Source organism: Aethalodelphis obliquidens, unplaced genomic scaffold, assembly GCF_003676395.1.
Source record: "Aethalodelphis obliquidens isolate GAN/ISIS:26980383/991018 unplaced genomic scaffold, ASM367639v1 scaffold3, whole genome shotgun sequence".
NCBI classification, from domain to species: domain Eukaryota; kingdom Metazoa; phylum Chordata; class Mammalia; order Artiodactyla; family Delphinidae; genus Aethalodelphis; species Aethalodelphis obliquidens.
The window spans coordinates 50,909,690-50,936,985 of record NW_020837947.1 but is presented as its reverse complement, the minus strand read 5'-3'; the positions used below and the strand labels follow the sequence as shown (position 1 = coordinate 50,936,985).

The 27,296-nt window shown below is 38.9% G+C and overlaps 1 protein-coding gene across 2 annotated transcripts in view; it reads left to right on the top strand.

The window, feature by feature from the left end:
• SOBP (sine oculis binding protein homolog) overlaps nucleotides 1-27,296 on the top strand; it is a 167,535-nt gene that overhangs the window by 7,244 nt on the left and 132,995 nt on the right. For both annotated transcript variants that reach the window (XM_027089383.1, XM_027089374.1), the window contains exons 2-3: nucleotides 6,371-6,509; nucleotides 8,662-8,847. In XM_027089383.1, the coding sequence (XP_026945184.1) occupies nucleotides 6,371-6,509; nucleotides 8,662-8,847 (325 nt within the window). The remainder of the gene's footprint in view (nucleotides 1-6,370; nucleotides 6,510-8,661; nucleotides 8,848-27,296) is intronic.

Genomic DNA, 27,296 nt, shown 5'->3' with positions numbered 1-27,296 from the left:
ACTTAACATATTGTTAATAACTTTTCATGGCAGTAAAAATTTATCCACAGCATATATTTAGTGGCAAAATAGTATTCCATTTCAGTGATTTCATGACTAGTCTATAATTTATTTAACTGAATTCCGATTGTTTGACATATAGTTTGTTTCTAAGAAAGCAACACTGAGATAAACATTCCTGAACATTCATATTTTTGCACCTACCTATTTCCTTAGAATAGTCCCTACTATACCTAGAAATAAAATTGCTGAATCAAAGGGTATGTAAAATTTTAAGCTTTTATTGCAGAGAGTCAAGTTACCTTTTCTAAAAGTTGAATTAACTTGAATTCCCAATAGTCTGGGGGTGGGACTTCTCTGGAGGTCCAGTGGTTAAGATCTTGCCTTCCAATGCAAGGGATGCGGGTCTGATCCCTGGTCAGGGAGCTAGGATCCCATATGCCTCGAAGCCAAAAAGCCAAAACATAAAACGGAAGCAATATTGTAACAATTTCAATAGAGACTTTAAGAATGGTCCACATCAAAAAAAAAAAAAAAGTCTGAGAGTGCTCATTAACATTGGATATTATAATTTTATTTATTTATTTATTTTTGTGGTACGCAGGCCTCTCACTGTTGTGGCCTCTCTGGTTGCGGAGCACAGGCTCCGGACGCGCAGGCTCAGCGGCCATGGCTCACGGGCCCAGCCGCTCCGCGGCATGTGGGATCTTCCTGGACCGGGGCACGAACCCGTGTCCCCTGCATCGGCAGGCGGACTCTCAACCACTGCGCCACCAGGGAAGCCCTGGATATTATAATTTTTTAAGCTTTCACATATTTATTTTTAGAATCAGCTGTCCTGAATTTTGTTTGATAATTTTTCTGTATTTACATATTTAAAAAATATTTATGGATGTATCCAAATGTGTTAGCACATTTATTGATTAGATTCTAAGTGCTAGGCATTGTGCTAGATGGGACATAAAATGAAATAAAGGGTTTCTGCCCTCAAGTAACTTATAGTGTGTTTCGTTGGGATAGATGACATATTTTACTAGCACTGTGGAGGGATGTAGGACTTGGAGTGGAAATGGGAATTATGTTTGTGGGAAGAGGGAGGACGTGGCTTTCCCCTCATCTGAATGAATGATTGGGAGCTCTCTGAAAACTTTCTACTTTCTTGGGTAGGATACCAAGTTGAAAACACATCTGACATTCAGTTATGCAAGGCCTGAGATAAGAGAAATCGGTGGCACCTACCCTATATTTTAAACTTTGGTGTTTTCAGAATAAAATCATTAGTTCTTTTTGAAGACCTTGAAGTACTTGCATTTCAGAGTATTTTGAGGCTTTATAATTACTGTGATTTTCAAAATGACTTGAAGTCAAGTCATTATTATTTACCTGGTAAAATGTTCAATTAAAAACCATTTAGAGTGAACTTTGACATGCATACAGTATTTCTAGTTGAATAAGGAGAGTGTCTAATGAATGTCCTGGGAATTAAATTCCAATAAAAATAAACTTTGCCAAGAACTCAGAGGAGTGGGGAAATAGTTAAGTTTCCTGTCTTTCTACTATCTTTCTGTGACCTTTTTTTTTTTTAAATTCTAGGAAAAGATCATGCTTTCAGATTAAAGGTTAGGCTTTTCTTCTTTCTTTAGGAACCCTGGAGGTGAGAGAGGGGAATTGGAAAGGGAGAGGAAGGGGTATGGAGGTATAGTATTAAAAGTGCAAAGCCATTAGAGTCAGATGTGATGTCAAAAAATTGTCAAATGAGAAGATTAAATTTTGATTATGAATTTTAAGACCCCCCTATCCCAACAATAAAGACAGTTAAGGAGAGTAGAGGTCAATGATCAAGTCGCAAAACAAGCAAAGTTTTAGCATAGGTAGATATGTCCTAGTTGAAAAGCTCTTTGTATGTGACATTGACATCGGTGATATGATTTCTTTGCAATACTGTTGTTGGTCCAAGGAGGTAGCTCCTTTGGAGTTGCTGACACATTGGACTGTACGGAATTTATAATAGAAAGAGTCCTGGTATAAGGATCCGAAGATCTGTATTTTTGTTCTGACTGTACTAGGTGATGTCTCATGCCTGTCATTTACCTTCTGTATGCTCCAATTTTCTGTCATAAAATGAGGATGTCACAGAGGTTCACCAAAAGTTTACTGTGGAAATCAAATACCTAACTCACAGGGTAATTGAAAGGAACAAGAGAGTTAAAGGATGTGGAAACACTGTAAAGTGCTATAAGAGTGTTAGACATTATCATTGTAATTATAGTGACCTATTTTCCAAACCCAAATTGGACCACATGGTATGAGGGAGGATTTTTGTGCCACTTCCAAGGGTGAGAGGCAGTCTGCAAAATGTGTTTTGGATGCCAGAATATTGAAATTCTGGCACATTTTGATGGTTTATGGGAACAATGATAAAATATTTGAGATAGTGGCTGTTCAGTAAAATTTATGCCTTGTGATCACTGTAATTATGATACTTCTTAGCAAAAGGCAATTTATTTCTTGTATAAGTAGAAATTCTTTGATTTCACAGGACCTTAGAGCTAGAAGGGCCTTTAAGAGATTCTACTTGAGTTTCCTGCTCTAAGTCTCCAGGAGAAATTCTGGGTGAAGATTTTGGGGGAAGCAAATTTTACAGCTTCTCTTAGTACAGTGGTTTGTCCTATTATCAAACAGCCTTACCTCAAAAGTCTCTCTGCACTTTAACTCTTATCACCTTAATTTTCTGGTAGAAAAACTTGAAAACCCTTATGGACCATAAACATTAAATTCACTTCTCCTAGAATATATTATGTTTCTTGGATGGTAACTGCAAAAATCCATTTCATTTCCTTTGGTTTAGCACCACAGCGAGCCCATATGATGTCTAGCATCAAGTTCTAACTAGAAATTAAAAATTATTTATTCCTTGGGGTTCTTTGATTTCTTAATGCAATAGTATATAAGACAGAGGTGATACCTATTCTTGTAGTTTGGTGTTTCTTTTTCTTTGATCTTGTTCGACTTTTTATGAAAAGTTTGAGAGTTATGGCTCAAGGCTCTATAAACCTTTTGTTTTCTGCTTTTCCAGTCATATATCAAAACGTTAATATGTTTCTTTTTACTTTCAGTGATAAGAAAGGGAATGTTTTAGAGTTTATTTTCCCTGACATTTATAGTAACTCGAAAATGGAATAGATCAGTTCCATATTGATCATATTGATTGTTCCATGAAGCCTCTGAGTTTTCAGGACAAACCGTAAACTAAGTGATGCACTTAAGATGCTCAAATAATATGAATTTTGTGTTAATAATCCAGTTGAGGTTTCAGTATTTACGCGAATGTCTGACACTTCTGGATCCCATCCCTGGGATTGGTTCTGAAAGGCTGAACGGATTTGCAGCTGGACTAAAACAAACAAATCTATATCCTTGGCTGGGAGGTTGCTCCGTGAATTATGCATCTATAGCTTTTGTGTCGCTTCAGAGGTTAGACAGAACCAGAGAAAGAGGTGCCCAAGATACAAATGGTCTAGAAAATTAGATATGGTGGCCAGGAGTTACTATGCAAGAGATTTTCTGGTTTTGGGGCACATTTCTCTTAGAGATTGAGGCAAACAGCATATCAACCAGTAGGATGGCTTGAACTTGGCTTTTAGCACTGTTGGGAATTGTTTTTTTGATGCAAGATTTAATCCTTATCCTCAGAGATTTCTGCTGCCAGACCCCTGATGGAGGACCTTGGTTTGTGTGCTTAGGGACTGTCATTCTCCAGTCCAGGCACTCAGCTCAGTGAAAGAAATTGGGTGTTAGGGGAGGGAGACTGACACCTCATTAAAGCAGTCTCTTTTGATTGAGTAGTGCAGCATTTAGCAGAATCCTCCTCGGTGGTATTCCAGAAGCTGCTGAGCTTATTATACATATCGATCATATCATCTTCGTGCATTCATGAAAAGAATGTCTCTTTCATGTGGACATGACCAGCCATCAGATAGAATAAATGCCTCAGTAAAGCGTGATATGGCTGGCTGTTGGCCTTGTGGACGGTAACACTGAATCAGTCTGGCTAGATTTTTAAAACTTGCTTGTGCATTATACTATGACAGATTGACCCATTTGGAACTCTGAGCTCAAGTGGGTACTAAAGCAAAAAAAAAAAAAAAAAAAAATCTAGCATCCTGTGGGTGGTTTGAAATGCCAGGTTTGTTTTTATGTAGTGTAATATCCTTACTTTTTTTTTTAATATTTCTCTTTACTTATTTGTTATTTATTTAATTTATTTATTTTGGCTGCACCGAGTCTTAGTTGCGGCATGCGGGATCTTCCTTGCGGCATGTGGGATCTTTTAGTTGCGGCATGTGGACTTTTAGTTGCAGTACGCAGGCAGGATCTAGTTCCCTGGCCAGGGATCGAACCCAGGCCCCCTGCATTGGGAGCGCAGAGTCTTACCCACTGGACCACCAGGGGTTATGCAACCCCTGCTGAAATCTAAAGTGAAGTTCAAGAGAACATGGAACTTACACGTTGAGGCTGTGCACATGCTGGTTTTTAGCCTGGGTGCTTGTTTCAGGTATAAATTATACATCCCAGTGTAATTCAGAAATGACAACTTCTAGGGAGAATGAGAAAAGGTTCTTTGAGCCACAGAGAAGGTTAGAATGTATAGCTTTTCTAGCTCAGTCTAGGAGGCTCAGCCTGCCTTGCCTGATAAAGATGCCTTAAAAAAATTAATTCAACAAACATTTATTATCTTACTCTGTAGTATAGGATCCTTTTTATTAAAATTTTTCCAGCTTTATTGAGAAGAGATATAATTGACACAAAACACTGCAAGTTTAAGGTGTACAATGTATTGATTTGATACATTTATATATTGTAAAATGACTACTACCCATAGCATTAGCTACCACCTCTATCCTGTCATATAGTTACCATTTCTTTTTTGCAGTGAAAAGATGTAGGATCAACTATCTCAGCAACATTCAAGTACATGATAGTGTTATTAGCTATAATCACCATACTGTACAGCATGCTATACTATACCCTTTGACCAGTCTCCTCGTTTCCGCTGCCCCCAGCCCCGGGTAACCACTTCTCTACTCTCTCTTTCTCAGATAGAGATGCTTTAAGGCACACACAAGCATTAAGATATAGCAGCTGTTAAGTTCATTAAAAATAGTCACCTGGTAGTATAAGCTTTAAATTTGTCCAACTATTATTTACCCATTATTTCCACAGCTTGATATCTATAATAACAACAATAATAATGCCTTATATTTTATAGAGTTGTCCCTCCAAATCCACAAGGGATTGGTTCCAGGACACCCCACACCCACACCACAATCCCTAAATCCACAGTGCTTAAGTCCCTTATATAAAATGGTGTAGTATTTTCATATAACCCACACACAACCTACCGTATACTTTAAATCATCTCTAGATTACTTATAATGCTTAATATAATGTAAATGCCAGGTAAATAGTTGTAAATACAATACAAGTGCTGTGTAAATAGTTGCCTGCATGACAAAGTCAAGTTTTGCTTTTTCGAGCTTTCTGGAATTTTTTCCCAAATATTTTCCAACTGCGGTTGCTTGAATCTGCAGATGCAGAGCCTGCAGATATGGAGGGCTGATTGTATATTGATTTATAGTTCATAAAGTGTTTTCATACATTATCCAAAATCTGAGCTGGCTAGTAACCTTAAAGTTATTTGGTACTTTTATGTTACTTGTCAGAAGACAATCACAGTGACCTTTGATTTCATGGGGAAAGAATCTGTCACTAGTGGAATTCGTAAAGGAAATTATGCTTCAATGTTTAAAGAATACTGTTACAAAAGGGAAACCCTTGTAGACTATTCAGCTTTCTGGATGGTAGTGGTTGACAGTTGAGAAATTATTTCTTTGCTGAGATTTTGCTTTATCTGAGATAAGAGTCATGTTAAGAAACAACACCTAAATTAGAAAGCAATTCTAGTTTAAATTAATCTGAGCCACAAAATGGTCGATTGTTTTCAGTTTCAAAATTTCTTCTTAGCTGTTTTTGTGCTTTTACCTTTCAATATTTTTGTATTAGTGAAAGATATAGACTTTGCAGGAGGATATGCCAAAATATGACTTCCTATTCTTAAGCAAAACTGACAAATACCTTTTCTCTTGTTATCTTTAAATTGCAAATGTCTGAAGGCCTGTCATAATTGGATGCGTCATCCTGAGATTTAAACGCATGACAGTTTTTGAACGTGATTTGAAAAATAAACATGACTCTAAGGGAGGTAGGGCGGGGCTGGCAGAAAATGGGTAGTGGAAACAGAATTCGATTTATGTGTTCTTTTCAAATAGTTATTGATTATATACATAAGTAGCCTATGCTTCTCTTTCAGAACTTTGCAGAAAACACCATGAATGAACTTCTTGGCTGGTATGGCTATGATAAGGTTGAATTGAAAGATGGTGAAGATATTGAATTCAGAAACTATCCTACAGATGGAGAGAGCCGGCAGCACATTTCTGTTCTCAAAGGTAATGATATTCAATGTCCTTTCCTTCATGCAAACAAGGATTGGCTATCTCAACCTGCCAGAATTGAGTTGCTCTGGGACTCGTTTTGTTCATGATGCCAATGGTTGATTTAAATGGACATCCCCGTAAGCAGAATTCTGCAGAATGTAAGAGCACAACATAAAACAAAAATAGACACAGCTTAATCTCCATCCAGCAATGGGAGAGTTAGCTAGACAAGGGCTAGCTAAGCGCTGTGGTCCTGCCCACAAATTGATAGAAAAGGACAGTGTTTGCTAATTTCTAGTTTCCTGAACCCTTCGATATATCAATTGTTAAGGACTGGTGCTTTCTGTTAAGTGAAATGTTAGGTTTAGATTTTCAGACGGTAAGAGACAATCATGGTTAGTTTGATAATTTCTCCTCCCCCCCTTTTGGGTGGGAATTCTAAAGGAAGGCCCTATTTCTGTTTTCTGTTTGAAGTTTTCACCCTTGCCTCATCCACACAGCCTTGGATAGGTTAAGAAGAAGAGTAAGAGAGTAGTAGAAGGTTGGGTCCTATATAATTCCATAATGATCATCAAAGCCCAGCCAAAGAGTAGAAATTAGAAGGTTAGTGGAGCTGAAATAACACTGAATCTGCCGGTGGGTAGCAGTGCCTGATATTTCATGAAGCCTAGAATCATTGGTGGGTGTTGATCTGCACACTGAATTTATGAACCTAAATTTGGATTGAGTGTTTGTTTGTCAAAGAAAAGGATTATGTGAAGAAGCAATCCATTTGGGGAACTTTAATAAAGTGTGACTAAAACTAATTGTGTGATATAATTGGCAATTTGATCAGTATTTTCATTACATTCAATATCTATTGGCATAAACTACCTGTTCATGCATTTTATTCCCAGTCTCTAAGATAGTGCTTTTCCTTCTTATATGCCAAGCAATGAAATGTAAATGAGCTGTCCTGCAGGCATGTGGAATTGAACGTATGTGACAAATTTTATGTTAAGCTTGGTATGAAATTGTACACATCATGTTACCGAGATAGTATCATCAATTTCACTGTAAACGAAAAATGCAAGTCGAGTTTATATTCTGTAAACTAATAGCTCGTTTAACACTTGGTCTAGGTAGTAATCTTTGCCTCTGGGGAACATGGAGAGAGTGCCAGGATATGCTATTGGAGGGAACAAGTTGTTTTCTATGGTTGAGTGTTGTTGTTGTTTTTTTTTTTCTTTTCTTTTTTTTTTTTTTTTTTGCGGGACGCGGGCCTCTCATTGCTATGGCCTCTCCCATCACGGAGCACAGGCTCCAGATGCGCAGCCCCAGCGGCCATGGCCCACGGGCCCAGCCGCTCCGCGGCATGTGGGATCCTCCCGGACCCGGGCACGAACCCGCGTCCCCCGCATCGGCAGGCATACTCCCAACCACTGCGCCACCAGGGAAGCCACTGTTGTTGTTTTTAATGATTCACATGCAAGGATAAAATTCACAAGGTTCATATCATTATAAGTTTTCTTTATGATCATTTTTGTTAATTTTTAATGGGTATTAATGGGTTAATGGGTCTACCCTGTGAAACAACAGTTTTTTCCTAATCATCAGCTTCTTTCTCATTGGTTCTTTTTTTTTCTTTTCTTTTTTTTTTTTTTACATCTTTATTGGAGTATAATTGTTTTACAATGGTGTGTTAGTTTCTGCTTTATAACAAAGTGAATCAGTTATACATATACATATGTTCCCATATCTCTTCCCTTCATTGGTTCTTTTGATTATATTATCACTCAAGTTTACAATACAGTGGGACCTGGTTACAGTGCTACAGGGGCACTTTTTAAGCTTCTCCCCTGGTAGACAGAGAGCGATGTCTGCTGTATATCACTTTGTACATGGAAAGGGTTAATTGCCTCTCAATTTTCTGTGGGCTTTTACAGTGCTAAAATTCATCACCACAGTACAGTTGAGATGTTAGCTATCATAGTGGAGCAAATTATAAAGGAGCCCTTTGGAAATTTATGGTAACACGACTGAAAAGGTCCAGGATGGTCTGTGGAGTTCTGGTAAAGTGTTTAAAGATTTGCAAAATAAAATTTTTATTCCATAGCCATTTTACTTGAGAAAATGTGGTTGTAAGCCCTTTCGTCATATTGAATGTGATTTTCTTCTTTTACAGAAAATTCTTTGCCAAAACCAAAATTACCTGAGGACAGTGTTATTTCACCATACAATATAAGCACAGGCTATTCAGGGCTTGCCACAGGAAATGGACTCAGTGACTCACCTGCAGGGTCAAAGGATCATGGCAATGTGCCCATTATTGTACCTTTAATTCCTCCACCTTTCATAAAGCCACCGGCAGGTAAGTCAATACTGGGGTTTCCAGTGATAATGATTGATAGAAAATTGTTTTAACCATCCTATGGTAATTATTAAATGCTTAAGTTAATTTTGGAAAAGACTGTTTTAGGGACTTTGCAGCTAAGAAATGTTAGTGCATGTATTATTTAAAGTAGTATTGTTTTATTAGGCCAATCTACTACTAGTTAGGCTGTCAACTTTCAACTGACAATAAATTTTTCCTACCCCTGGCTATAAAAGAAGTTATTTTCCTTCTCTAAAATCATCTGTTTAAAATAAAAAAAAGCATGAACTAATTTAAAAAATAAGATATATACTGCCTGGTTAGCAAGAAAAAAAGGAACCATGGTTGAGCTGGGTGGTGGTGCAGTGAGGACCACGTCTCCTCTGTGGGTTTTGCGAAGGAAGGGGCAATCTGTGAAGTGTGTGTGGCAGGCTTGTTCCCCAGCGTGCCTTCTTATAAATCCACTTAAGAAACAACCTAGGTTACCCATCTCATACAGAGTTCCTTTTAATTTGTGCAAAGCTCTTTGAGAGCTTAAAAAAAATGGAGATCTGAATTTCATTTGCATGAAAATGTAATCAGTTCTTTTATATTTCTAGAAAATTAGATGGCGGTGTATTAAGCTAGACGGCAGTGGGCTGAGCATGATGTTGTTTTATTAAGCCAGTCTTAAAATCTTATTGCAAGCTAGGTTAGAGTTATGCTCCACACAGAGAAAGAAGTTCAGTAATATTGTATCTGGCTTGCTGTAAAATGTCAGAATTATGCTAGAACGTTTAATTGCTACGCTGGTTATTTTTCTGTATGTTGAATTGAACAATGATAAATACTGAGTTTTGATAGCAGTACTTATCATAACTCACTAAAGTTAATGCTTGTATTTTTTTTAAGGAAGATAGGTGTTTGGTTATGTTTCCATAAATAGTGAAAATATTTGTAGATATAAATTCCTTGGCTTATATTATAGATATATTGGTACCATCTTCTAAGTGTTACTAACATTTTTTTCATGGTATGGGCACATTCTTTTGCTTAGCCTATGACATTTTAGCAGCAAAAGTGTCCTTTCATACTGAGGTCCTCAGATATGTCATTAAAATCCATTTACCTATCAAAATCACTTGTAATCGTGTTTGTCTACTAAATACTAACATAATTTGTGTTACATATAAAGTTTGTCTTTCTAATGCCACTGTTCTCCTTTGGTTGATTGTTTTATGGTGCAGAGGGACCCAAATTTATCTCCTAAAGGTCAAACACATATTTTGCATAGGACAACTGGAGAGAAGGGTGACTAATTTTGTTAAATGTGGGGTTCATTGTTTGAAAGTATGTCCAGGGGCTTAGGTGAGTGGTGATGATGATGAGGGTATCAATAAAACAGTGTGACTAAGTGAAAAGAACACAGGCTTCACATTCAGACAGATTGTGTTCAAATCCAGGCTTTGTCATTTACCAGCTCTGTGAGTGTAGACAAGTTATATGATTTCCACATCTGTAAAATGGGGATCACAGTTTCACCTTATGGGATAGTTGTGGCCATGAGATGAGAAAATGTAGGTAAAGCACCAGCATAGTGCTTGCCACATGAAAACCATTCAGTAAACACCATGCCTCTTGTTCTTTTTTTTTCAGTCCTTATTCTGCCCCAGAGTTATCATGCACATAATTTGTGCAAAAAAAAAGTGTGTATCCAAATGCAAATTCCCCTCTAAGATTTATTTGAGCAAAGCAAACAGGTCTAGAAATTAGCATAGCTGAGGCTAACATGAGTTTGGCATGCCAAAAAACCTGCCCTGGAGTTTCCTGCTGAGCCAGCCACGTGGAATTCAAGCACACAGCTCCTATTTAACTCTAATTCCACATCAGATCAAGAAATAAATATGCAAAGGATAGAGGCCAAAAATTGAGCCTTGGAAGTCTTAGATGTAGGAACTCTGAGGATTTAGAAGCCAGAGTAACTGAACACCAGTGGTTTTATGCTGTCTTCCATGGAACTCCAAGGCACTCATCTGTTGAAAACAGAAATGTAGGGAAGGACATGTTTAATTTTCTGTATCTTCTCTAAACCTTGACTCGATCCTACTCCAGGGTTCTATATGACAAGAAAAAGATACACAAAGGTTCTTTGCTTTCAAGGAGCTTACTCTATTATTCTCCAAGCAGAAACTTACAGGAGAGATGAATTTTGATTTAGTTATGTTATCTAGTGCAGGGGTCAGTAAACTTTTTCTGTAAAGGGTCGGATAGTATTTTAGGCTTTGGAGCTCTACCGTCTCTGTCACAACTACTGAACTCTGCGGTGGTAGCAGCCATAGATAATACATAAACAAATGGGCATGGCTGTGTTCTAATAAATCTTTATTTACAAAGAAGGCAGCAGGCAGGGTTTGGCTTAGGGACAATAGCTTGCTGACCCTAGCACTAGGGTAAGATTGGCAAAAGTCTCATGATACCAGGAAGGTGAATAGAGTTTCTAAGAGTCAGGCTATGAGATTTGTCAAGGTGCTCTGTGTAATATCGTGAGGAAGGGACAGTGACAGGGCAGGAAAATAGTGGGGTTTTCAGGGTATGTGGTGAGCTCTGGCACATAATAGGTACTCCACCAGTGTTTGTTGAATAAATGAATGAATGACTGATATTCAAATTCCTACTGCACATGCAGAAGATAGTACAGGCTACTTTGTTGTTCACTGGGAAAGTGCTAGGATCTTGTTTGGATTAGTCTCAGTCTGTCTGACCATGACCATAGCCTCTGTGACAGTGATGTGAGTACTTATCCATAGATAAGTGTAAAGTCCACAAATTATCCAAAAACTCCCATCTAGTTAATCATTTCAATTTTTCCTTTTGCTAAAACTTTGACCAGAGTTGTTATTCAAGGTAATCCAGTTGAGGGACCCTCTGTCAATGGTCTAGCTGTATATAGGTTAATGGGGCATTCTGAGGGAAACTAATAAATCATACGATGGCTAGGAACAAAAGGCCCCTTGGTAATCAACCCCTGAATAATTCAGAGTTGACTGTATCATGCAAGTGTCTACTTCTCGGGATAGGGAAGAAGAGGATTGTGTGTATGCTCTGGATTCCTGGAAAGAAAAGAACGATTAGCGTTCAAATTATTCCTGGTATACTGTAAGCCGGCTATGTGAAAATGCTAATAATACCTTATGTTTGTATTAAACCCTTTACAGTTATGAAACTCATTCAGATTTTATTTAATTTGATCTTTACAATAACCCTGGGAAATAGCATTTGAGATATCATTAAATAAAGAACTGAAGCTCAAATAGGTTAAATGGCTTTCTCAAGGTCAGGTGGCTTCTAAGTACTTGAGTCAAGACTAGTACTAAGGTCTTCTGACTCCTAATCCAATATTCTTTTTAATATAAAGTTGCCTTGTCAGCGAATATATACGAAACTTCCCTAGACTGTATCAGAATAAGAGTATTTATTAATCTGCTACTTCAGATTCCTTAGTGACAGGGGATATAGCTTGTTCCTGCAAAAGGTTATTTTTTTCAAGTCCACATCTTTGGGGAGACTTGATGAGTTCTCTAACTCTTAAGCATCTGTGGTTCTGTGAACCAGGATGACCTAGCAGTGGTAACCCCCCAGCTTGGTTTTAAAGTCTTGCCATCATGAAGCAAGTTGCTCCTGCTTCGAGGTACCGGAAGGCTCCATCTGGTCAGGCACTAGTTCCAGAGAGTGTTCCCTGTGCTCAGGCAGGCTCACCACTGGATCCCATCCACATTTGGCAGCCAGTGGGCCCAGTGGAATACTCGTGATCGGGAACACGGTGATACCACACTCGCTTGGATTTCCACTCTCCTTTTGCACAGCTGCAGACAGAACTGTGGGGGTAGCTTATTTCTGGGCCTGGGGGATTGCTTTTCTGTTCCTGCACCCTTTTTCTTCCAGGAAGGGGAACTTCTTGCACCTTGGTGATTACCACAAGCATTGACCCTGCTTCTGCTGCACATGTTTGCATCCAATTTCATCCGATTTCTAAGGCTAAGCTGCCCTTCCCCGCTCAGAGACAGAATCTGGCCCTTGGTATAGGGTTTGTGACATCACAGTCGTTACTATGGTAATAGACTTGTTATAAACACAGAATAATAGCCCTGCTTTTACTTTTTTTCTTTTCCCTCCAAGCAAATGAAGGGAATCACCATGATCTTCAAATAAGAATCACGGACTTTTCTGCAGTGGACAGAATAAGGTTTTGCCATATAGAGTCACCATTTTTAAAAAACGATAAGAATATAATGATAAGAATAATATTAGAAAATAATAGAAAGTATCAACCAATTCTCTTTTTACACAAACATTCCTTTATCCTTTCAGTTAGAATGAATATGAAAACCTCCTTCTTTGCTAATTTAAAAAACCACAGCGTGAGCATAGTCTGAAGTGGCAGAATATATATCAGCAAGAGTTTTGAAAGATAACTCAGGTTAATTACATTGTAACCTTGCTGTAATTCTTCTCATATTAGAGATTTTAATATGGGTTCAATCCTTTGGGACTTCATTCAGAGAGGGTTGTACCAGTAAAGGACTTCCAGCATGGATTGGAAGAGCTGTACAACAGTGAATCTCCATCAGAACACTTATGCCTGCTCTGCTCTCACGCAAGTTTGACTATTGAAGCAAAGCCATTCAAAATGAATTTTAAATACATTTTTTTTTTTTTTACAAAGACCTTATATTGATCTTTATTGCTTTACAAGTGTAGTAGCACCCAGTTCCACTGAGCAGACATCAACCCTCTGCAGTGGTTGGGCAAGCTTGGGTTGCCTACTTCTGGTTAAAGTAACCAGCTGGGACTTGAACCAGGATTTTTTATCTCCTGCTCTTAGACTTGCTCCATGAACAACATTTTGCTCTCAAGACTTTAAAAAATCAGTAAAACAATTAGTGCAGTTTTTTTTGTGTTCATAAGGTAAAGATGAAATGCAAAGACTTTGCTAGTGAAAGTTTCACTGAGCCCAGTTGCAGAAAACACTGTGTATCTAGGAAACAATATTTTAGATCTGAGTCTTTTGTCAGGTTTTTCCAGAGGCTTATAACTTGTCTATTATAAGTCCAGAATCCCTTTAAATCTCTGAATACTTTAAAATAAAATGAAATGTGAAAAAAGGAGGGAATATACTTCTCTGGATGCATTTATATGGCAATTTTGAATAAAATGTCTCTTACCTCAAATGGTAAGTGACCTTATTCTTATTCCCCAGTATGTTCCCGTGTGTGAAGTGAAAGGCAGGGTCCATCCACACAGCACACACAGGTTTATGTGGAGGGACATGAGATTAAGCTTCTAAGACCAGCTTGATTTCCTTTGTGCAGGAGCATCTTGCCTTTCTTGGAAAACAATGACCATTTCCTGTCTTCCAGGATGGTTTGCTTTCAGTGAGCTTTCCAAATTTGTGTTCAGTCATAGTCATGGAAATGTGATATATTTTTTCAGGCAAATCTTGAAATTCTTAAGGGGTTATAAGAACTGGGCTCTAAGGAACCATTAGCTTAATTGAGAATATGGAAACATTCACGTGATCTGCTAAGCTCTATGTGTATAGCTGAGTAGCCCACAGTTAATAAGCATGTTACTTTTTGGCTCTTGTAATTCTTACATGGAGTTGTACTTGCAGGGAAGTGGGAATCAGAATGTGGTTTGCATTATGATCATTATTTATTTTATCTGTTATTCAATATTCTTGGGGCTTGCATATGAATGCTATATTCCAAATAGCCATTGAGAAAACAGGATTTAATAAAAATTGCTTTGCCATTTATTTATTTGTCCAACTTTTAAAATATGATTATTAAATAAAATTACCTAGAGTTAATGGGATTTGGATGACTTACTATTTATGTAGTAGATACATTTCTCAATAAAAAGAAGAGGTTCACTGAACCCTCAGATTTGGAGATCTTTCCAAACCACTTAGGATGAGGACAGGAGGAATTATGGTGAATGACAGGAAGAGGAGTAGTTAATAACAGTATTGATATAATCTCATCAAGCTAATATTTTTTGAGCACTTATTATGGGCCAGGCATTGTGTAATAGATTATCTCATCTAATTTTCAGAAAGACTCTGTGTGGATGCTATTATTAACCTTGTTTTACAATTGAGGAAACTGAGACCCAGAAAAGTTAAGCAACTTGCCTGAGGTCACACAGGTAATAAGTGGTCGAGCTGGTAGCTGAACTTAGGCACAATGTCTCCTTAACCCATATTCATACCACTTGATTATTCAAAACACTGTGTCAGTCTTTTAGTCAATAAGGTATTTACTGAATGTTCTTTACATTATATGAGATAATACAAATATATACAATATAAATACAAATTATATATATGTATATGATACAAATATATATATCGTCCCTGATCACCAAGAACTTACAGTGTACTTGATATATAATCAAAACATTATTCTATTTTGACTTTGGAAAGTATGAAATAATTTAACAGCATTTGGAAGGTGCATGGGGAGTAGAAGGGCAGTTAAACTGGAGTAGCAGAAAGTCTATACGCAGATACTCAGGAACTGTTATGTTTGTACAGTTGGGGAGAAATGGCATCTGAAACATAATGTAAGCTAGAGATAGTCATTTGAAATTCAAAGTGATAAAAAAGACACAAAATGAAGCCTTAGAATGTTAGCTACTATGACATGGGTCCTGTTTTATCTTTCTTTATACAATCAAGGGGTCTTGAAAAGATGTAAGTCAAATTTCAATATGTTCAGTCATTCTTAATGCCAAATGGAATGTGTAGTTTGAATGGTAGCATGATGTGGTGGAAAGACCACCAGAGTAAGAGCCAGGAGACCTGGATTGTTAATGCCAGCTCAGCCATTTATTGGCTGTCTAATCTTGGATAAGCCACTTAGCCTTTCTGAGCCTCAGTTTCCTTGTCTGAAAAATGATGTAGTTAACTAAGGTAATCTGTAATTTCCCTACATTTATAAAATCTTGGTTTTATGACTTGTATAGTGAAATGCCTAGATGATTTAATATTTGAAAGGGTCTATTTTAATATGTCATAATATGTATTTGTTAATTGATTGAATATATTTAAAGCCAATTACCTATGTGTGTAGTTACAGCAGCTGAAATTCTGATGGAAGATTTATGCTACTTAGGACAACTTTCAATGATTGTTAATTTTTACTCTGAAAGAGTCACAGATGTAGAAAACAAACTTATGGTTACCAAGGGGGAAAGAGGAGGGAGGGATAAGTTGGGAGACTGGGATTGACATATACATACTACTACATATAAAATATATGTATCTAGTAAGAACCTACTATATAGTAGAGGGAACTCTACTCAAAACTCTGTAATGACCTATATGGGAAAATAATCTAAAAAAGGGTGGATATATGTATATGTATAACTGATTCACCTTGCTGTACAGCAGAAACTAACACACATTGTCAATCAACTGTACTCCAATTAAAATTAATTAAAAAAATAAAATTTAGAGAAAGTGCTAGAAAGGTGAAATATGAGTATATAAAAAGACTGTATCACCCATATGGTATTAAACCTAATCATTTTGATGTTATACATAAGTTGTGATCACTGGAAGTAATTCCCAGAATTTCTGCAAAAGAGAAGTCACATTATGTCGAATTTAATTGACCAAAACAGGCACAAGAATAAGAAAACCTGAGTAGTCCTACATTTCCTGAGTAGTAAGGAAATTAAATAATTAAATCATTTTACAAAGAACATTCTAGATCCAGATAACTTCAGTGTTAAATTCTATCATCTAAGGAAAAAATAAAAACAAACTTAGAGAAGCTCTCCTAGAGAATAGAAATCATTTTATGATCCCAGCATGACCTTGATCTCATCACATGACAAAAGCATTAGAAGTAAAAATGATAATTTAATGTAATTAGATTACATTAAAATGGAAAACTTCTGTTTAACATGAACAGTGATTCAAAAATCCTGAACAAAATCATAGCAAACCAAAGTCAGTGATATAAGCAGTAGGATAATGCATCATGTCTAACTTGGATTTTTTTTCTAGGAATGCAAGGTTGATTTAAATTTTGAAAATTAGTCAATATAATTAAGCACATTAACAGAACAAAATAAAGCTCATACAATATTCTCAAAAGATTCAGAAACACAATTTTATAAAAATTTAACACAATTAATAATAAAAACTCTTGGAAAAATAGGAATAGAATAAAACTTCCATAATGTGACAAAAAATATCCACAAAAAACCTACAGCAAACACCATACCTAATGGTGAAATATTTAAAACTTTCCTTTTGAGATCAAGAATAAGATAAAGATAACCACTATCACTACTTCTATTTAATTTTGTACTAGAACTCATAGACAATGTAATAAGGCAAGAAAAAGCAACAGAAAAAAAGATTTGAAAGGTAGAAATGCTGTTTTGTTTAGAACCTCTCTCCCCTACCAATGAACAAATAAACTATTATAATTAATGAGTGCATTTATCAGGGTCTAAACCCCCAAGTCAGTACCGCCAAATCCATTATTTCTCTATATACCAGCCACACACACACACGAAACCTTAAAAATACCATTTAAAATAGCATCAAACCATCAAATACCCAGAGGAAAAAATCTAACAAAATGTGTGCAGGATTGTTACACAGAGAAGTATAAGCATTGTTGAGAGAAATGAAAGAAAACCTAAATCAGTGAAGGGACACACCATGTTTATGGATTGGAGACTAGATATTCTAAAAAGGCAGATTCTTCCTAAATTGATCTATATATTTAATTCAATTCTGATAAAATTTCATCATAAAGTGTTGTGGAAATTAAAAAGCTGCTTCTAGGGGCTTCCCTGGTGGCACAGTGGTTGAGAGTCTGCCTGCCGATGCAGGGGACACGGGTTTGTGCCCCGGTCCGGGAAGATCCCACATGCTGCGGAGTGGCTGGGCCCGTGAGCCATGGCTGCTGAGCCTGCGTGTCTGGAGCCTGTGCTCCGCAACGGGAGAGGCCACAACAGTGAGAGGCCCGCATACCACCAAAAAAAAAAAAAAAAAAAGCTGCTTCTAAAGTATACATGGAGATGCACAGGGGTAAGAGTAGCCAAGATTATCTTGAGGAAAAAAAGCAAAATTCGAAGACTTATACTAAGAGATCTCAACATTTATTATAAGACTAGAATAATTATTAATGAATATTATTAGTGTTAATTGTTGCTGTTGTTGTTATTCTTCTTTTGACCATATTTAAAATTATCCTTTAGGAATCTATTGATTTATATTTGAGACATAAAAGAGGAAAGAACACTTTCTGTTTCATGTCAGTTCTCTTTTGGTTTAATTTTTGTAAAGAACCTTTTCTTGCAATTATGAAATATATACATTTTGGAAAAGTGCGTAAAACATAAATGTATCCTTTTACAAATAGTGATCCTTGTCTACTCACACCTTCTTTCCTCCAAGAGGTAACCACTTTTATGGTAATCATTACCTTTCTTTCTTCTATAGTTTAAACACCTCAGTATGCCTCCCTAAAATAGTTTATTTTTGCCTAGTTTTGGACTTTAGATAATGAAATTATGGTAGCCAGCTTCTGGGATGGCCCCCAATTATCCTGGCTTCCTGGTGGTGTCTTCATACATTGAATCAGGGATGGTCTGTGTGACCAACTTCTAATGCTGTCGTAAAAGCTTATTGCAGTTTCTGCTTAATTCTCTCACATTATTCACTCTGTGGGAAGCATGAGGAAACTTAAGCAGTCCTGTGAAGAGGACCATGTAGACAGGAACTGAGTCCTCCTACCAGTAGCCAGCACTGACTTGCCAGCCCTATGGCTGAACCACCTTAGAAGTGGATCCCCCAGCCTGAAGTCAAGCCTTCAGATTACTGTAGCCCCCAGAGACCTTTGATTGTAACCTCATGAGCAGTCCTGAGCCAGAATTGCTCCAAACCACTCTCAAATATCTGATCCACAGAAACCATGAGCAGTAATAAATGATTTCTGTTGAATTAAAAAAAAGACAATGAGATAATGACATAAAGATATACATATAAATCATTTCAATAGAATCCAGAAACAAATCTAAATTGATAATTTATGACAAATGTATTAGTCAGCTTGCGTTTCCATAATAAAATACCATAGCCTGGGTTGCTTAAATAACCAAAATTTATTTTCTCACAATTCTGAAGAACGGAAGTCCAAGATCAAAGTCATCAGGGTTGGTATCTGGTAAGAACTCTCTCTGTGAGTTGCAGGTGGTTGCCTTTTCCCTGTGTTCTTACATGGCAGAAAGAGATAGCAAGCTCTCTTGTGTCTCCTCTTATAAGGGCACTAATCCCATTAGACCAGGGTTCTACTCTCACAACCTCATCTAACCCTAATTAACTCTCAAATACCCCATCTCCAAATAGTATCACATTGGGAGTTAGAGCTTCAACTTGCATTTTGGAGGGACACATACATTCAGTCCATAAGAACAAAGGTGACAGTATAGAGCAGTAAGGAAAGAATAGTCTTCTCAGTTCTTATGATAAAAAATGTATGTTGATTCTTTACACCATTCACAAAAATCAGTTCTAGATGGATTGTTGATCTAAAAGTGAGAGTTAGAACAATAGAGCTTGTAGAAGAAAGCCTCAGAGAATATATTTATGATCTTGAGCAGGCCAATACTGCTTAAATTATATACTACAAGCACTAACCATAAAGAAAAAGGTTGATTAAATAGACTCTATTAAAGTTAAGAATTTCTGTTGATTAGAAGACATCTTTCAAAAAAATGAAATGGCAAATCACTGAGTAGGAGATATGTTTATAAAACAGGTTCCACAAAAGACTCACATTCACAATATATAAAGAACCCCTAGAAATAAAAAAGAAAACATCCCAATGGCAAAATGAGCAAAAAATATAAACAGGCACTTCACTAAAGAAAATATCCAAGTGGCCCATAAACATATTAAAAGTTGTTCAACCTCGTTAGTCATTAGGAAAATAAAATTTAAAATCACAGTGAGACATAGCACAGGGAGATCAGCTTGATGCTTTGTGACCACCTAGAGGAGAGGGATAGGGAGGGTGGGAGGGAGATGCAAGAGGGAGGAAATATGGGGATATATGTGTATGTACAGCTGATTCACTTTGTTATAAAGCAGAAACTAACACACCATTGTAAAATAATTACACTCCAATAAAGATGTTAAAAAAAAAAAGAAACACAAAGATCCTCTAGAAGAGCCCTCCAATCTTTGTATTCTGCTCCACTTCAGTATTTACATGTATATGTTGTGATTTGAATACAGATATAATAAAGAAAAAAAAATCGCAGTGAGATACCAGTGCACAAACATTAGAATGGCTAAAATGAAAAAGACAGTACCCAACATTGAGAAGGACACAGACCAATTGGAACTCTCATGCATTGCTGCTGAGTGTGTAAATCAGTATAACCACTCTTGAAAGCTGATTGCGAATATCTATTAATGCTGAACTAAACATATCCTATTATCCAATAATTCCATCCTAGGTATATACTCAACATAAATGTCTGTTTGTCTCTCTCTGTATGTATGTACATATATATATATATATATATGCCAAAAACATTTGGAAGAACCTTTATAGGAGCATTTATTTATAATAGTTAAAAACTGGAAACAGTTTAAATTCTCGTCAACTGTAGTTAACATTGTCTCCAAGGGGTTCCTTGGATGGCCTTAGGTGGGTGAGTGTGGGCCTTGAAGTTGAATGTGAAATTGTGTGTATATTACATATGCATAATTCAGAGAAAAAAATCCTTGTCTCAAAATATATTGAGTCCTTGACTTAAAGACCTAGGTTTCAAAATTTTTTTAAAAATTTAATTCCTTCTTGTCTTGATTTCAGCAACGAAACCCTAGAATGTAATTTTAACATTTTTGTCCTATGTCTAGTCTGTTCATAGCTTTCTCACATGGAGTATTTAAAATCTCATCATTCCTTATTATTAAGGAATAATCACCTATTTATGTGAATTATATCATGGTGAAGCCTAAAAATTAAGTTATAGGCATGAGGCATAAATATCTCTCACAGTGGTCTACTTGAGAGCTGTTTTTGATACCGTGTAAAGTGGAGAGAAATGAAGGGGCACCGGGTGAGTGACTAAAGTAGGAAATACATTACTCTACACCAGTGGTTCTTATCAGGGGGTAAATTTGCACCCCCCCCCCGGGGACATTGGACAATATCTGGAGATATTTTTGGTTGTCACAGCTGGGAGAGGGGGTGGTACTGGTGTGTAGTGAGTAGAGGCCAGGGATGCTGCTAAACCTCCTACAATGCACAGGACAGTCCCACACAAGGAATTATCTGGCTGAAAATGTCCATAGTGCCATGGTTGAGAAACCAGGCTCTATAGTGATGACAACTCTGAGTATGGGACGCCTCTTACGTGCCACCCCAGATCCTCTTGGCCCCATAGTGACTGCTATAGTACTTTGACAGCTTAGGCATGTGCATTCTGAAAGGATCTTGCCTCATGCTTGTGGCATATGTCCCTAGCTTCTTGCTCTGGGACTTCCCTGATACGGCAGCATGAGTTTTGTGTAAATCTTTTTGGCTGCGTGCCCACAAATGCAAACCAGAAATATAGGGGAATTAACACACTAGGTCAATGGGGCATAGATGTGATGAATAAATTCTTTCTCCTTTTTGTCCCCTGGGTAAAGAGTTATGAAATGTATGTCACATACTCCAAAGATTGTTCTTTATGATTGAATACCAGTCTTCCTTAATAGTGGCCAACTTAGTATCACATCGTTACATTGGCTCTTCATCCTCCCCAGGTTCATTCCCCTTGTCCCCCACCCCCTACTTCCTGGAATCACACGCCCAGTAAACTGGCTGCTTGCAAATCTTTGTCTCAGATTCTGTTTTCTGGGAAACTCAGCATAAAATACCATGTGTGTGGAGGTTCACACTGAAAGATCAGAAATTAATGGAAAATAATATAAAAAGTTAGAATTTTATAAACATTCATGTTTGTCCCTTTAAAGTGAAACATAAATATATAATAAAGGATTAAAAAGAGGGTACCAGATTTGTGGTGGTGCAAATATTGGAGAGCTTAGAAAGGTCCATTTCTAAAATTGTCCCATCAGCCAAAGAATTTTCTAAGCCTCTTGTGGTAAGGGCAAGGGACAATAGTGGTGGCCATACAGAAGGAGAAAAAAGGAAGGAAATTGAGGGGTTCAAGAAAAAAAAGAAAGGAAAAAGATTACCCCTTGGCTGCCCTCCTTTAAATGGATCTTGTTATTTTGAGAGATTTAGAGTCCTAGATTTTTAGTTAGAAGGGACCTAGGAGATCATCTAGCTAAATCTCCTCTTTTACAGATGAGGAAAATGAGGCTGGAGAGAGTAAATGACCTTCTCAAGGTCATTGAGTTGCTCTCATGGCAGAAGTAGGGACACCATCTAAACATGGATTATAAATCACACACTTCTGTGATCCATGAGGCAGCCTAGAACTTTTCTTGGCATTCTATAAACTCTTTTTGGGGGTATGACCTAGCTAGGATTTTAGAACACCCTGCCCCAGATCACCAAAGAGCTAAGATGCTAATAGGAAATAAGAGGAAACGTCAGCTGTACTTCCCTTTGCTTGTAGAGGGTGGATGTGTTTAATTCTGGAATTAACTTAGACTTGACTGAACTGTTTGCAATTAATTATTTGAAGGTATAAATAAGGTTTGGTTAAGAGAGAGGAGTGATGGTGAAGTTGGTAACTCGTGTTATTCTAGGGACATTCCCAATGCTGACTTCTCAAAGTTCTTGTTAAATTGAGAAGACTTAGTTCATGGACTTGGCCAAGGAGAGTGGAAATAATGATTGCATTCTGTTCTGGGGCTTTTCACTGGTGTTTCCCTCTAAGGCAACTTGGTTCTGAGTGGTTAGCAAAGATGGTGCCCTTGGCTTCCTCCCCCACCCCCTGCCCCCGCCCTGGACATCCAACCACCCAAGGTACATCTAGTAAGGATTCTGCTTTTTCTTCTCCTTATGCTGAGGCCCAAAGTCAGACATTTCATTCTAGTGAATAAGACAGATATGGTCCCTGTCTTAACTAGCTCACAGTCTGGTGGAGGAGACAGACATTAAAAAGAAATCTCAATCAAGTGTGTTGATGATCAAGTCCAGGGTGCTTTGGGATCTGACCAGGTTCAGGGTCAGGAAAGGCTCCCATAGGAGGAGGTTTAGGATATGGAGGAGCAATAGGACTGAATTGGTCAAGGATTTTGAGGTTGTGGTCGAGGGAGGAAGCAGCACATGGAAAGACTCAGAGGAGAGAGCCTCAAGGAAAGCAACAGAAGCCACGGGCCCGAGAGTAGACAAGCTGTGAGACTGGCCTCGTCCTGGGAGCCATGGAGAGGCCATGCTGAGGAGTTCCAACTTCTGGAGGGCAGTGGATGCCACTGGAGGGCTTTGGGCAGGTGAGAGCAGTGATCAGACTTGTGTTTCACAAGAATTCCTCACCTCCAGAGTGGAGGGAATAAGCTAGATGGGAGTGAAATGGGAGGCCACCTGTAGTACGGGTGAGAGGTGTTGGTGGCTTCACTGGAACCGACAGCAGTAAACTCCATGAGGATGGGTCTCGTATAGCCTAGAGTAACGCCTGGTATGCAATTAGACTGGGTAAATAGTAATTGAATGAATGAATGCAATATTATAAAAATATTTAGGAGGACCTGGTGATTAATCAGAATGTGGGAGGTGAAAGGGGCAGGAAAGAGACCAGATTTCTGCTAGCAGGTAACTGCATGGATGCATGGGCCAAGAACTGAGATGGGAAACACAGTGAAGGGACAGGTTAGGGGAAAGGTGTGTATGTAGCTTTGGACATGACAGGTTAAGGTGCTGGGAGGCAGTTGGAAATAAACTGAGAAGTAACTGTGTTGATTTGGAAATCTTCATCTTATGGATGGTAGCTGGAGTCACAGGAGTGCATAAATACTATGGCCCATGGGGACTATGCAGAGAGAAGAGAGGACTCTGAAAGGTTTCAGTGGGTGTGACCCTCCCCCTTTCCCATAGTGGCGCTGTTCTGACACGTGATGTCCCATCACATTCCCAAGTAGGGATTGGCATGGGGCCCCTTCAGAGAGCCCCTCCATCATTCATCATTCTCATTCAAGAAATCTAAATGAATATTTTAAGATGGGAAGGTGAAGAGGGGAGTGAATTATCTTTTTGACAGTGTTCCAGCGGGTTCATCTTGGTTCTTTTAACAAACTTAGTTGAGTGAAGTTCTTCCCAATCTTCCGTCTGTTGAAGGAGACTGAAGAGGAGGGGCTGAGGAGGAGACAGTGGTGCTTGATGCGAAGGCTTTACCCTCCCCACGTGTCCCTTTGACCCCCTGGTCTCTAGCCTGTCAGTTCCCCTCCCCTAGGATGGTAGCCCCAGCAGGTATGCTGCTTAGTAGAACTGCCTGGAATGCTGAGAGGTGGGACTTGGTGTGCTGGTCAGTCACAGTGGGGCTGCTTATACCTGCTTTGTGGTCACCAAGCACACCTGGCTCCTGTGACACCCCCAGTGGTGACAGAGCCCCGGGAGCAGGCCTGGTTTTCTCACGGTCCTTTTCTACTGCATGTTGGCATTTTATGCTAGGGGCAGCCATGGAAACCTCCTTGAGTATTGGGATCGTGTCTGTCTTCTTTGCCAGTGTATTTGCAGTCCCTAGTATAGTGCCTGGCACAAAGTAGAGTAAATAAATGAATCCTTTGTCTACAATTAAGGTTCCCCCTCTGGGGGGATTTGTCAACCACTGCGGGGCCCATTAAGTGTAATTAATGGGACAGCCAGATTTCAGAAGGGGAAATGAGCCCTTCAGATAAATAGTGGGTAACGGGTATACTTTTCCTGCGCTGAAGTCCTATATAAAGCAGCTTGACCCTTTAGTCCTAATATGCTGCTATTTGCGTTTCTTTGGAGATGATGCCTCTCTATGCAGGGCAGTGGCTCGGAATTGCTTTTCCAGCAGTGATGCATGTGCTCGTGCACACTTTTTGACCTTGCTCCCTTGTCCCTAATCATGTGCATTTGTTGGCTAGATGCTGGGACTCAGTGTGTGGACTTTAGCCATGTAGGAGAGAAAGGTCCGGTGGAGAGCAAACCCATCATTGTCCCAGGGCACCTGAGATTGGACAGAGGGTCAAATCCAGGACTCAGGGATGGGGGACAAGAGTTTACTCAAGCTTCTTTTCCATTGCAACCAGCCAGTGAACATGAATTATCCAGTCTATTAAGAGCAGTGTTACTCTCCCATTGCCTTATTATTGATTTCTGCCATTTTCTCTGTAGGACTTTACAGGTAAAGGGTTGCCTTCTCTGTATATGATGGCTATAGCAGACACCACAGGACTTAGTGGACCGTGGGTGTCTTTGTTCAGTCTGGTGGTGTTTATTGAGGGCTGGTGGGTGTTGGTCAGCAAACCCAGCACTGGCCACACGGCTGCTGGACTTGTCCTTCTGCCCAGTGCAGACAAAACTCCTGGCAATGGAGGATCCAATTCTGGGCAACAGAGGAGAAACCTTCCTCATAATTAATGGCCCACATGGAAGTGCTCATGCTTCAGCACTAATGTAGGGTAGTAGAGCAGAACATCCCAGGGAGACATCCTTAGAAATCCAGTCTTGTGGATTCTCTGTGAAAATACCTGTCCCTGGTCAAATTTGTGAAATACAGCCATTCTTATCTCCCTCTTGAAGATTTCTAATTACACATTGGTGGAGCCCAAAAGTCTTACAGTAAAGAACTTGTTGTTCAGCCCAGTGTTTTCCATGCATATTTGACCATGGAAGTCTTTAAAAAAATAACACCCCTTTAAGTATCCCATAGTATTAGTGTTCTGTGGGGAGTGTATTTTGGGAAATGTTGCATAGAGGATTCTGGGTTTTCCTTACTCTTATGTTCTATCCTCTTCCTTTCTTATTCCAGCTTCTTAGGGTGGGTACATAGGGAAGACAAACTCTCTATATTGAGTACTGAGACGTGGAGGTGAGATTGTCAAGGAGACTTATCAGAAGTCCCTACTCTGGCTAATCAGTGAAAGTATTTAAGTTAATGTCAAGGAGCTGCAGACACATGTGCTTAGTAGTGTCTGTTAAAGAATCCAAGTTTAGTATGGTATTCAAGAGAGAATTACTATTTTGTGACATTCTGGGATCTCTCCTTTTATTACCTTCTTTGTTTGAATGTTGAAAAAATAAGTGAGTAAGGGACACTGGAAGTAAAGCAAATTCACTTTGAATTTGACTACAGAGTCAATTTTCACAAAGAACTCTTTGGACTTTTCCCTGGTATGCTTTGACTAGAGACACAGGTAGAAGAATTCTCTGAATTTGGGTGAGTTACATTCTTATATTTTGGTGATTGTTTAGGTCTCACTTTTAAATCTATCCTTTCCTTTTCATTTCTACTGTTAGAAATGTTATTCTACGGGTTCAGAACTTCATCTCCTTTCCTCTGCATCCATCCATCCATCCATCCATCCATCCTTTTATTCATTCATTCAACATAGCTTAAGCATTGCTATGTACTAGTCACTGAACACACAAAAGTGAATGAGTCATTGAGGCTGCTCTCATGTTGCTTTTTTCTAAGATGTGGAACAAGAGTCCAGTCTTCTTTTTTTTTTGCGGTACGTGGGCCTCTCACTGCTGTGGCCTCTCCGGTTGCGGAGCACAGGCTCCGGACGCGCAGGCTCAGCGGCCATGGCCCACGGGCCCAGCCGCTCCGCGGCATGTGGGATCTTCCCGGACCGGGGCACGAACCCACGTCCCCTGCATTGGCAGGCGGACTCTCAACCACTGTGCCACCAGGGAAGCCCCCGGTCTTCTGAATTCTGATCCACCCTGCTGGGGTAACATTTCTCAGCCCATCTCTGCTCCTGTCATGTCCTGTGAGAAATGTTTGGGAGCTCCTCATTACCTGTGGAATGAAGAGGAACCCCTCCCACCCCAGAGCAAGATGATATTCAAGGGACTCCTCATGCAGGCCCCACAGCCCCAGTCTAATTCCTACTTTTCTCTTCATGCAGTTGTAGTGGCTGAGCTGCTGCAGGGTTCCTCCCCATCCTTGAGTGTGTCTGCCACTTCCTGGCTCCTGCTGGTCCTCTGTCCTTTCCCTCCTTCTCTTGAACTTTCTCCCGCTCCAAATCCTTCAAGACCCAACTCAGAAGCTGTGCTCTCTAGGCTCGAAGAGGCTTCTGAACTCCTCTCTTATCACATTCTCCCTGTCAAATGATGGGGCACACACTTTTCTGCCTGTTCTCTTGGGAGCAGGGCCATGTCCTAGTCAACTCATTGTTCTTGACCAGTGACATAACACAGGGACCTGCACCTGGATGTAAATGTTTAATTCATTTTGAAGTCACATCTTTTACAAATATGTGTGTGTGTGTGACCTGTATA